The sequence below is a fragment of the Bison bison genome, unplaced genomic scaffold, assembly GCF_000754665.1.
Source record: "Bison bison bison isolate TAMUID 2011002044 unplaced genomic scaffold, Bison_UMD1.0 scf7180017864538, whole genome shotgun sequence".
Taxonomy (NCBI): domain Eukaryota; kingdom Metazoa; phylum Chordata; class Mammalia; order Artiodactyla; family Bovidae; genus Bison; species Bison bison.
In genome coordinates this window covers 4653255-4666648 of record NW_011495086.1, presented here as the reverse complement: position 1 = coordinate 4666648, position 13394 = coordinate 4653255, and the positions used below count along the sequence as shown (strand labels likewise).

Here is a 13394-nt window from a genome sequence, read left to right as displayed (position 1 = left end):
CCGTCTAGTCAAGGCTATGGTTTTTCCATTGGTCATGTATGGATGTGAGAGTTGGACTGTGAAGAAAGCTGAGTGCTGAAGTATTGATGCTTTTGAACTGTGGTGTTGGAGAAGACTCTTGAGAGTCCCTTGGACTGCAAGGACATCCAACCAGTCCATTCTAAAGGAGAGCAGCCCTGGATGTTCTTTGGAAGGAATGATGCTAAAGCTGAAACTCCAGTACTTTGGCCACCTCATGCGAAGAGTTGACTCATTGGAAAAGACTCTGATGCTGGGAGGGATTGGGGGCAGGAGAAGAAGGGGACGACAGAGGATGAGATGGCTGGATGGCATCACTGACTCGATGGACGTGAATTTGAGTGAACTCCAGGAGATGGTGATGGACAGGGAGGCCTGGCGTGTTGCAGTTCATGGGGTCGCAAAGAGTCGGACACAACTGAGTGACTGAACTGAACTGAATACACACAATGCTTATTTGCAAAGGATTATTATATGCTTTAAAATATTTTCAAAACTTTTAGGCTGTGTTGAAACATTAAGAAAAACAAAACTCATCTTTATCCAAAATTTTGCAAGAGAGTTATACTTGCATGCTGCTGCTGCTGCTAAGTCATGTCACTGTGACCCCACAGATGGCAGCCCACCAAACTGCGCGTCCCTGGGATTCTCCAGGCAAGAGTACTGGAGTGGGTTGTCATTTCCTCCTCCAGTGCGTGAAAGTGAAGTCGCTCAGTCGTGTCTGACTCTTCGCGACCCCATAGACTGTAGCCTACAAGGCTTCTCCGTCCATGGGATTTCCCAGGCAAGAGTACTGGAGTGGGTTGCCATTGCCTTCTCAAATATGGCGCAAATGGTTTCAGTTTCACTAGAAGTTCAACATATTTTCTTTGGTTACTCTGTTGACTGGAATGAGCTTTTAAATCCAAAAATTTGAACATTGAAATCAGATAAAACATATTTTAAAACATTTCAGATCAGTATCTGGATGAAAATTAATATTATTTATAAAAATAGGCATCCTTTTAAATTTAACTAGAATATGAATGTATATTATTCACATTATATATATGAGTATACATATTCTTGGCAATTCTCTTGTGGTTCAGCTGGTGAAGAATCCACCTTCAATGAGGGAGACCTGGGTTTGATCCCTGGTATGGGAAGATCCCCAGGAGAAAGGAAAGGCTACCCACTCCAGTATTCTGGCCTGAAGAATTCCATGGACTGTATAGTCCATGGAGTGTCAAACAGTCGAACACAACTGAGTGACTTTCACTTATACATATTCTTAGAGATTGTGTATAATGAAACATTTATATAATTTGCATACATGCCCAGCTGCTTCAGTTGTGTCTGACTTTTTGTGGCCCCCATGGACTGCTGCAGGCCAGGCTTCCCTATACTCCACTATTTCCTGGAGTTTGCTCAAGTTCATGTCCATTGAGTCAGTCACCATCTCATCTTCTGCTGCCCTCTTCTCCTTTTGCCTTCAATCTTTCCCAGCATCAGGGTCATCTTATGTTAAATCTTGGACTCCAGTTTGAAAAACACTGATTTACAATACAATAATACACAATAAACACAATAATAACTTCTCTTCTTAATGGTCTTCTCCTCTATTATATTTCTGTTTCTCATTCCATATTGTATTACAGTCAATTAGGCATGTGCTGAATTTCAAAAGAAATTAGCAGAAATTCGAAACTTCAAATATATAGTACAGATTATAGCTAAATATTTGTGAATCTGAAGGAATAATCAGTTATTCTACACATCATCTGGCTGAGTAAGATTGAATAACTCACTGAGAGTCAGTCTGTTAAAATGAGATACTCCATCATTCATATCTAAAATCGACCTGGTACGCCAAAACTGTCCTCTCCTTTCAAATGAAAAGATAGTGTTTTCTGAGTTTTGTTTTGTTTTTACTATCTCTCTCACTGGATGCACATTATCGACTTCTATCTTCAGGGTATTTGGAAGGTTTTTGATTAAAATGTGTGCATGCATGTGCATGCTCAGTCATGCCCGATTCTTTGTGACACTATGGACTGATTCAATATATATCAGCTAATTTATTTTAATACAACAGTCATTTAAAATGAAGCAATAAGTATGCTTAAGAGTTGTGCATTTCATTTTATGAAATTTCATCCCCCAAAGTATGTGAAAGAAGTAAATGTTCAAAATCATTATATTTATACATGTTGATGGATTTGAGGCTATACTTCTGATCTCTGTAATGCGTGGAGAAATAAGATAGATTGACAGGAGAGTTAATGAAAGGATAGATGTGTGATCTACCTATGTGATAAATCAAAAGTCCTGTATAGTAAGACTGAAAGGGAAACAGTGGAATCTCTGAGATATATAGTATATGTAGGCGCTCCCCATACATTTTTCACATTTTTGTGTTAAAAATATTTGTAAAAAAAAAAACATTAGTGAAATAAAAGGGAAAAAAGAGCTGTAAGATTTTGGTTTAACTTTTCTAATAAAAAATTATACTGCAAGTATGACTTTTTAACATGTGACCATCCCTTTAATTGTGTTTCTCTCTGTCTCTCTCTCCCTAAAGCTCCATTCTGACTTAGATAAAGGAGAGGGCACTGTAAAATACACCCTCTCAGGAGATGGCGCTGGCACCGTTTTTACCATTGATGAAACTACAGGGGACATTCATGCCATAAGGAGCCTGGATAGAGAGGAAAAACCTTTCTACACCCTTCGTGCTCAGGCTGTGGACATAGAAACCAGGAAGCCCCTGGAGCCTGAATCAGAATTCATCATCAAAGTGCAGGATATTAATGATAATGAGCCGAAGTTTTTGGATGGACCTTACATTGCTAGTGTTCCAGAAATGTCTCCTGTGGGTGAGTAAGCAAATAAAAATTCTGTCAGATGCTACGATGAGGCCTTTTCAACATGTATTTTTCTGCAGGTTGATGGAAATATCTTACTTGTAACCCAGGAGATTATTCTTGCACTATGTAGGATACAACTAATTTCATTTACTTTTTCAACATTTTTTTCTACTTTTTTCTTGTCTTGCTCCATTCTAAATGCTTGAATAGATACATAAATATCTAGAACATATAACATTTCTTCACTATTTTACAATCTTTATATTTCCCTGAATTCATAGAGTGCCATTTTATTTTAAGGACATAACTCACTTTGTACTGAAAGTGATTGCCATTACAAATTCAGGCTCCTACACAGTTCTGGAGGTAACACCAAATACCAAATAGTAATTCTTGGCCCAAAATAAATTGTCCAAAACATGTATTTCATCTGGAAGGAGTTCATAAAGGGATGTGTTTCATGCTTTGGAGCTATCCAGAGAGACTTTGAATAACAGGTATTGTGTCTATAATAACCCATAGCAGTTATTCCATCAAACCCAGAGGCAAGTATCATTATATAGCCATTACTAGAATAAATTTACAGTTAGGCTATAGTATCATCGTAATTCTTAATAATTTAAATATAATATAAATTTTACTACCTAAATTCCCAAAGGATGGCATCGCTGATTCAATAGACACTATTTGAGCACAGTTTGAGGAAACTCGGGAGATAGTGAAGGACAGGGAAGCCTGGTGTGTTCCAGTTCATGAGACATGACTTAGCAATTGAACAACAACAACCAAAATTCACAAAGTCCTATAATATGTATTTTAGGGCCAATGAGTTAAGGATTCCAGCGTTAATGACAATTTTTAATTATAACTTTTATTGCAAAGTCACCACAACCAGTCCCTGAATTTATTTCATAGAAACTTCTGGTTTCTAGCACATTTGTAAGATAAAGTTCCTCATCACTTCTGGTTTCAACTGGAAATGCTCTGTGTGAGCCACTGCTAATATTTCCTAAGTCTTACATTTCTCAGAGGGCTCCTGCTGCCCCCTCAACCATCCCAGACATGCAAAGAAGATTGTACAGGGTACCCTGAGGGCAGACGCAGGTTAGTGGCTATAGGAGTTGTCACATGGATTTACCATAAATGCACTGGAAATTGTGTCTGTGACCTTATCAGGCATTCAAAGACCATTTTCTCTCCTTGACCTAAGAAATCAGCTCAGAGGAGTTCACTTTGATTTTAAACTTTTGTGTGCATACTCAGGGCTACTTTTTTTTTTTTTTGAAATGCTTCTTTTATGCTATGCTATGATTCCTAGAGATTTAGAAATACAGTTTGGGAAATGTCTTATTAGAAAATAGTGCCTGAAAATATGGATAGCTGTTTATAAACTTGCACTTTGAAGATAAGTACAAGTAGAAAAATGAAGGGGGGGGACAAAAATGAAGATAGTACTTTGAGACAAAGTATGGCTTTTAAGAAGACAATGAAATCCAGTACATACGTACTTTAACCTGGTGCTTACTTCATGTAAACTGGAAGTATTTACATGATTTCATGACCGTTAGTTACTCTTTAGTACTGAAACAGCATCCTTAAAGCAAACAGACACATCCCTCTGCAATATTAGAAAATTCTGTCTTATTAAATAATCCATTAGGTCTTTTGTTATGCCAATTAGGAGAAAGAATAGGGCTGAAGAGCTGAACCTTTATATAAAGATTTATAAAAATTCTGTATATAAAGAATTTTCAGCTAATGCATGAAGAGAGAAATAAATCTGGAAATTCAAGCCAAGGGTAGGTGAGTAGGAGAACTGAGTGGCCCAGGCTTGGAGTGGTCCAGGTCTGGGGTGAGACAGAGTGTGCTGTGCCACCATGAGTTATCAGAAAGATCCATGGAAGAACAGGTTCTTTAAAATGCTTTGCCATATAACATAATAGCCAAAAATTTTCACTGGCTATTCAAGAGACTTCTATAAATACCTAAACTTATTTTCAATGCACCCTCCTTTTAAAATATAGTTTTTTTTTAATAACAGAGGAGTATTTTTTTTAATATGGAACTGTATCATATGCTATGAGTTCACCCAGGTATTCTTGGATTGTGTTTACATAATATGCCATTTTCAGATAAATACTAACAAGTGTAAACACCATTTACATATTAAATATTAGAAATTGAAAAACTATCAGGCACTACTTTTGCCATCTCCCAGAAACCTACATATACATATAACCAAAATACACCTATTAAGAGAAGACCTGGTTAGTTTTGTGCGAGTTGTTTCAGCTTTAACTTGACCAAAAAAAACAGCTGCATCCTAACATCACAGTTATCTCCCTAGAGCACCTGAACTCCATTCCCAAGCATACCCTCCTTAGCATCCGGAAATGGCTTACTGCTCTAATTGGCCCATTTTTTTTTTTCTCTCTCTGTTTTCTTTTGCTACATCCCTTTTAGGAAATCCCTGGCTCTGTGTCATTTCCCCTGGACTATTAAAATAATATACAGTCAAAACCAGATAGAACTGACTATGGTGTATTGGACAATGTAGCTATTGTGGAAAATCTCATAGTTGGCTTTGCATATCTACGCTTGAGGTGTTCTCTGGGAAACAACTACCTTTCCCCAACAATCAAGAATGCTCCTATTTCATTTTTACTAAAAGTCACAGCCAATTTAGAAAATACATATCTAAATAAATTGTATCAATGAGAGGTAATATCATTCCTTCTCCATTCAGCCTAATCTGTTCCACTTCCATACATAGGAGCAAGCAGATTTCAAATTTTTTTAATCAGGGAACTTTGGCTTACTCTTCTATCTCTCAATATAATTTTTTATTTTTCTCAACAGATAGTAAAAAAATATTCAAGTTAAGTTAACATTCATTTTGGCTTCCCTAGTGGCTCAGAGGTAAAGAACTCACCTGCCAATATAGGAGACATGGGTTTGATCCCTGGGTTGGGCAGATCCCCTGGAGGAGGGCATGGTGATCCACTCTAGTATTCTTGCCTGGAAAACCCCATGGACAGAGGAACCTGGAGGGCTCCAAGAGTCACAAAGAGTAGAAAACGACTGAAAGATTGGACAACAAAAAGATAGCTTAGTTGTGATATAAAAGGTCAAGAAAAAAAATCTATTAGGAAAATGCCAATTTAGCAATAATGGATTTTACATCTGAAAATATGATGAATGATTAAACCTGGAATCAAAATTAACAAATGTGAAAATTATAAAACTCATAACTCTACAAAGGGAGGATAGTGGTGAGCAGGATGGTAGAAATTTTTGAGGGAAATTGGTATTTAAGACTTCTAAGACTATGGAACATATTTAGTTCCCCAAAGTTGAAGAAAATTATAGTGAATCTATTAACTGTTTAAGAGAAAGGTCACTTTGTCACTAACTTGTGCTATATCTAATATGCTATGGAAGTAATATTCACAGATAAATTGCCTTTACTCTGACCTAAGGAAATTACTTTATGATCCAGATATTCCCCAACTCAAAGTTTCTCCTTGGAGACAACTCTGGATGTTATGAATGTGCTCTTAATTCTGTAAGATCATTGGAGTAACAATGAATTACATTAATGTGCCCTCTTTAATCCCGTGGACGGAGGAGCCTGGTAGGCTGCAGTCCATGGGGTCGCTAAGAGTCGGACATGACTGAGCGACTTCACTTTCACTTTTCACTTTCATGCATTGGAGAAGGAAATGGCAACCCACTCCAGTGTTCTTGCCTGGAGAATCCCAGGGATGGGGGAGCCTGCTGGGCTGCTGTCTATGGGGTCGCACAGAGTCGGAAACGACTGAAGCGACTTAGCAACAGCAGCAGCAGCAGCCCTCTTTAATATCTGATGATTTTGCATTAGTAAGGTGTGCAGTTTCAGTTACTTTTCCTAGAATGCTGACAGGTTTAAGATATTTAAATCCATATTTATACCTGTATTTTCTTCTTCAGCCTGAGCTCAGCCATTTTTAAGCCACTGACTGGGATATTCGTAACCAGATCCCTATGGCACATGTTATAGATCTTAATTGTAAATCACAATTGATGAAGTAAGACCTGCCATTTTCTGAGCAATAGTTAGGGGCCAAGTGAACTAACGGAGGTTTGCATTTCCTGTTTTCCTTAACCATTATGATAATTACATGCAGTATCATTTACTATTTCATCTTTATTTTTCTATGAAAACTCTTATGGATCAGAAAATAGGAATGACTCCTGGGTTCTTTATAACAAAGTTAGTGCAATCAATTATATCCTTTTTCTATGGTTAGTGGTTTCTAAAATTTCTTTGGAAGCTTTATATTAGTTTTTAATCTCAGCTGTGCTTGTAAAGACTTTGGTATTAATATTATATTACTATATTATTTTATAATTAGAGGATGTGTTCCATGCATCAGAAAAAAAATCAGAGGACTAAGTATCTCTTATTCACTGAGTTTAAAAAATGTTTAGAAAGAATTAAGTAAAGTAGTATACATCACAAGGAATTACACTGTTGGCTTCAAAAAAATAAATAACATGCACCCTCTTGGATTTTTTTTTTTTTTAATGAGTTGCATTCTGTTTCACATGAGGTTTGGGGATAAATTCCAGGATGAAAATGTTGGTGGAGTTTTTGGTAGGTTATTCAGTTCAGTCAGTTCAGTTGCTCAGTCCTGTCCGACTTTTTGCAACCCCATGGACTGCAGCAAGCCAGGCTAACCTGTCCATCATCAACTCCCAGAGCTTGCTCAAACTCATGTCTATTGAGTTGGTGATGCCATCCAACCATCTCATCTTCTGTCTTCCCCTTCTCCTCCTTCCTTCAATTTTTCCCAGCATCAGGGGCTTTTCAGTAAGTCAATACTTTGCATCAGGTGACCAAAGTTTTGAAGTTTCAACATTAGCATCAGTCCTTCCAATGAATAATCAGGACTGATTTTCTTTAAAATTGACTGGTTTGATCTCCTTGCAATCCAAGGGACTCTCAGGAGTCTTCTCCCACACCACAGTTCAAAAGAATCAGTTCTTCAGTGTTCAGCCTTCTTTCTGGTCCAACTCTCACATCCATACATGACTACTTGAAAAACCATAGATTTGACTAGATGGACCTTTGTTGGCAAAGTAACATCTCTGCATTTTAATATGCTGTCTTGGTTGGTCATTGCTTTTCTTCCAAGGAGCAAACATCTTTTAATTTCATGGCTGCAGTCACCATCTACAGTGATTTTGGAGCCCCCCCAAAATAAAGTCTGTCACTGTTTCCATTGTTTTCCCATATATTTACCATGAAGTGATGGGACCAGATGTCATGATCTTAGTTTTCTGAATGTTGAGTTTTAAGCCAGCTTTTTCACTCTCCTCTTTCACTTTAATCAGGAGACTCTTTAGTTCCTCTCTCTTTCTCCCAAGGGTGGTATCATCTGTATATCTGAGGTTATTAATATTTGTCCTGGAAATTTTGATTCCAGCTTGTGCTTCATCTAGCCCTGCATTTCGCATGACGTTCTCTGCGTCTAAGTTAAATAAGCAGGGTGACAACATACAGCCTTGATGTACTCCTTTCCCAATTTGGAACCAGTTCATTGTTTCATGTCTAGTTCTAATTGTTGCTTCTTGACCTGCATACAGATTTCTCAAGAGGCAAGTACAGTGGTCAGGTATTCCCATCTCTTGAGTTTTCCACAGTTTGTTGTGATTCACACAAAGGGTTTGGCGTAGTCAATAAAACAGAAGTAGATGTTTTTCTGGAAGTCTCTTGCTTTGTCTCTGATCTAACAGCTATTGGCAGTTTAATTTCTTGTTCCTCTGCCTTTTCTAAATCCAGGTTGAACATTTGGAAATTCACGGTTCATGTACTGCTTAAGCCTCGGTTGGTAGGTTTTTAATCAGAGAATATTTTCTACATGGTCATACTTAATAGTCCAGCTCCAAGAAAGAAATAGTGAAGACTCTGACTATAGTTAAAATGTAATGTTTTATTATACCATTATTTATTTACATAATTTATTACACCATTATTATTATTTCAAAGCATAAATCTCCATACTTCCTTGCTTTCACAGAAGTGTCACAAACAGACAAACATAAAATGATAAAGCAACATTTTATCATATGTGCCAGCCATGAGCACATAGAGAAGCTCAAGTGGGATAGAATGAACAGGGAAACTATCACTGATTTCATCTGTGCCCCATAAGCATAGTCATTGTTAGGAAACTGGAGAAAGAATTTTGCCTGTTTTCTACAAATAAACACATTCTCCTTACACAACAAAAATACATTTACCAAAATAAGGAAATTAACTTTAATGTATTATTACAATCTAATCTTTAGACTCTATTAAAGCTTCATCAATTGTCTCCATAATGTCTTATATAGTAAAATGCTCCAGGTCAATGTCCTGGATTTAAGCTTTGCATGGAAGTCACCTCTTACTTTTAGTGTCATTTGCCATGTGGAAAGACCAAGAACATTCAAAAGCAGCAAGACCTGGATAGGTTTTTGTTTAAAAGTCACTAAATGCATTTTCTATTGTCCAAATAAATGCAAGCAACAGTTTTGCTAAATTTCTGCCACTGCATAACAATGATCCTTCTTCCTCTAGTTCCCAGTAAAAAGTTCTTACTTTCTTGCGAGCCCTCATTTACAGCTTCCTCACTTACCTTGCAAGGGAATGATGATTCAATAAACCAGGTGTTCAAGGCACTTTGTACTGACACATTCTCCTCAAAGCCCACTGCCTGACTACACAAGCATTTCCACATTTTAAGTATTTGTTATGGCAGCACCTCACTGCCAGGAATGAAATTGGTATTATCTACTACAATGGCACCCCACTCCAGTACTCTTGCCTGGGAAATCCCATGGATGGAGGAGCCTGGTAGGCTGCAGTCCATGGGGTCGCTAAGAGTTGGACACGACTGATCGACTTCACTTTCACTTTTACTTTCATGCATTGGAGAAGGAAATGGCAACCCACTTCAGTGTTCTTGCCTGGAGAATCCCAGGGACGGGGGAGCCTGGTGGGCTGCCGTCTATGGGGTCACACAGAGTCAGACACGACTGAAGCGACTTAGCAGCAGCAGCAGCACTACTGTGTAACAAATTACCCAATGGTTTAGAGACTCAAAACTATAAAACTACAAACATGTATTATCTCTTGTCTGGGGCGTGGATTTGGCTGAGTATCTCTGTTGCAAAGTCTCTTGTGGATTTCGTGTCAAGCTAGTTACCAGGAATATGGTCTCCTCTGAAGATTCTCCTGTCAGGAGAAAGCATTACTAAGGCCCTCATGTGGCTGTTATCTTGGAATTGATGTCCTACTGTGTGTGTGTGCTAAGTCGTTTCTGACTCTGTGCGACCCCAGGAACTATGGTCAGACAGACTCCTCTGTCCATGGAATTTTCCAAGCAAGAATACTGGAGTGGGCTGCCATTTCCTTCTCCAGGGGCTCTTCCCAACCCAGGGACTGAACCTGTGTCTCTTGCATCTCCTACATTGCAGGTGGAATCTTTACTGCTGTGTCACATGGGAGGTCTGATCTCCTATTATTTCTGCCATATTCTATGTACTTTTTAAGAATCAATTTGATAAGCCCATTCTACACTCAAGGAAATGGGATTAGATAAAGATGTGAATATTGAAGGAAGATGTAACTGAGCTGTATATAGAGGTTGTCTATATTAGATGCTGATTCCACTGTAAAATTGCTCTATCTTTCCTGTAATTATTACATATTTTGTTAAGAGGAATTTTAAAACTGGACAAATAACCTAGTCATCATCATATTTTCAAAGTATCCATCTAGAAATTTATATCTCTGTGGTCTCAAGATTCCTAATTTTATTAAATTGATTCTAATCTATTGGTATCTATTTAACATTGAAATTTTTTAGATGTGGTCAATGAAATCTTCACTAAGCTAAATTCTATGTGCTTTTAATATCATCCTTAATTAGTTGAATACTTCCTTACCTTCTGGCTCAAAAATATGTTTGGGACTTGTTTTGCATGTTTCCTGCCTTAGTCAAGAAGAAAGCTATTTTTTCAAGAAGTTCTATTCTCACCCTTATGGAGAATAATATTTAGAAGCAAAAATCTGGTTTCTATGTGCTCTTTCTTATTAGAATATTATAATTCCCAGTTGCTTTCAGTGGGCACAGCTAAACAGTAAATCTATGCACATGTACATGTTGTGCTGTGCTTAGTCACTCAGTCAGGTCCGACTCTTTGTGACGCCATGGACTGTAGCCTGTCAAGCTCCTCTGTCCATGGGAATTATCTAGGCAAGAATACTGGAGTAGGTTGCCATGCTCCCCTCCAGGGAATTTTCACAACCCCAGAGTCTAACTGGGGTCTTCTGCATCACAGGCAGATTCTTTACCAGCTGAGCTACAAAATATTTATTTCTCCATCACTGTACAAATGTTGAAAACCATGATTATGATCTAGTACCTTCAACTCCAATCTAATGCCACCATTTATTCCAGGTTTGTTTGTTTTTAATCCTTTTATATTTTATAACTCTCTTTTAGAAGAGTGATAAATCTGGCTGTTCTATCCTTAATACATTTTCTTGTTTGATCAGCCCAGTCTCTAATTGTCATGATCCCTGAAGACACCTTGCAAGTGCTCTGTGACTCCAGCTTCGAAGATCTTCATTCTTTCTATCATCTTGTCTCCTCCACTGTGGGTGGAGGTTTTGTTCACCTCATTAGGGCTCTGAAGCCCCACACAGGCCATATTTCCCACACATGGATGCCTTACTCATGCTAATCGATCCCTGATACCCCTTGCTAGCCCTTCTTTATGGACAGCTCCTTCACTCAGATCTGGCTCAGGTACCTTGATCTGGTTGCTGTATCCCCTCCCCAACTGCATATCTCTGCCAACACAAAAGGCTTTAGGACTGAATTATTCTAGAAGATGAGTAAAGAGGAAATGGCTTTTTCTGATTCTTAAAGGGATTTAGGGTGCTTATAAGAGCTGCTTACCTCTAAGTTGTATATCCAAATGTGTTAACAACATCTAAATCAGGGACCCTTCATTTGTTTTGCATTTAATTCATAATTTGTTATGAGTGAGTGAAAGTCACTCAGCCATGTCCGACTCTTTGTGACCCTAGGATTCTCTAGGCAAAAATATTGGAGTGGGTTGCCATTCCCTTCTCCAGGGGATCTTCCTGACCCAGGGATCAAACCTTGGGTTCGATCTACATTGCAGGCAGATTGTTTATTTTCTGAGCCACCAAGAGTTATGATATGAGAGGCCAAAGCTGACCTGCTGCTGCTGCTGCTAAGTCGCTTCCGTTGTGTCTGACTCTGTGCGGCCCCATAGACGGCAGCCCACCAGGCTCCCCTGTCCCTGGGATTCTCCAGGCAAGAACACTGGAGTGGGTTGCCATTTTCTTCTCCAATGCATGAAAGTGAAAGTGAAGTTGTTTAGTTGTGTCTGACTCTTAGCGACCCCATGGCCTGCAGCCTACGAGGCTCCTCCGTCTATGGGATTTTCCAGGCAAGAGTACTGGAGTGGGGTGCTGTTGCCTTCTCCAAAAGCTGACCTAGGAAATAGCTAATAAGATCAGAAGCTGAAATATGCTGATTTTTTAAAACATTATTTTCCATATTGGAATAGATCTTTTCTAGTCATAGTCAATGAAAAGAGATTTCTACAGAGAGACAGAGGACAGAACTCTGCTCTAGTGTATTCTAGCCACACAATAGGTGGGCAGTGAACTTGTTAAGTGTCCACATCCCTGTCTACCGTTTCCCCGTTGTGAGGATTGCATAGGTTATTTGTCCTCATTTTGATTTGATGTCCTTTCCTACAAATGAAGAATAAAAATACCCTATTCCCAGAGGTGTACTGCAAACAGTAAAGGAGAAAAATGTATGTTTAGCACTGATTCCAATGCCTGGGTAAAAAAAATGCAGTCAATAAATGGGGGAAGATTCTGTTAATAATGTGATGATCATTCTTAGAAAACTAGCAGGGGAATGCCTAACTTGTAGAGGTCTCAGCTAGTGATCTTACCCCCTTCTGCTATGTAGTCCCTCCCTGTGACACACGAGCTCAATATTTACTATTGTCTTTTGTTCAAACTGTGCAAAGTCTATATAAGAACCCAATAGACTCTCTATCCCAATTTACATTTACTCTGGTGTAGAGTGCTCTTTTCCGTTAATGTGTGGAGACAAGCTGTTGATTTGTAAGAAACACCAATTATCAGATGACACTCTTGCCTTGCAATGTGTTAAGTGGGTTTTACACATCTGATGACACTGAACAAGGCCTGTTTATCCCTCTGGTGTCAGTGGTGAAGTGTCTACAGCACACAGCGTGGCAGAACCATTTTCAGGGACATCTGATGTTATGACTGTATGTTCCTGGAGCATTTTATCCCTGTGTTTGATTTCTTTTTTTTTTTAATTAGCGGTACAGTTGCAAAGGTAACACAACGGACAATGTTTGGGTGGCCTTGAAAGAAGCATGTGAATTGTTTTAGTAGCAGCACAGTGTGGCCTGAAAAAT

At 38.6% G+C, this 13394-nt stretch overlaps 1 protein-coding gene across 1 annotated transcript in view; it reads left to right on the top strand.

Moving 5' to 3' along the window:
- The window catches only part of CDH12 (cadherin 12, type 2 (N-cadherin 2)), a 343779-nt gene that overhangs the window by 106174 nt on the left and 224211 nt on the right, over positions 1-13394 (top strand). Inside the window, exon 2 of the mRNA XM_010832134.1 lies at positions 2579-2873. Within this exon, the coding sequence (XP_010830436.1) occupies positions 2579-2873 (295 nt within the window). The remainder of the gene's footprint in view (positions 1-2578; positions 2874-13394) is intronic.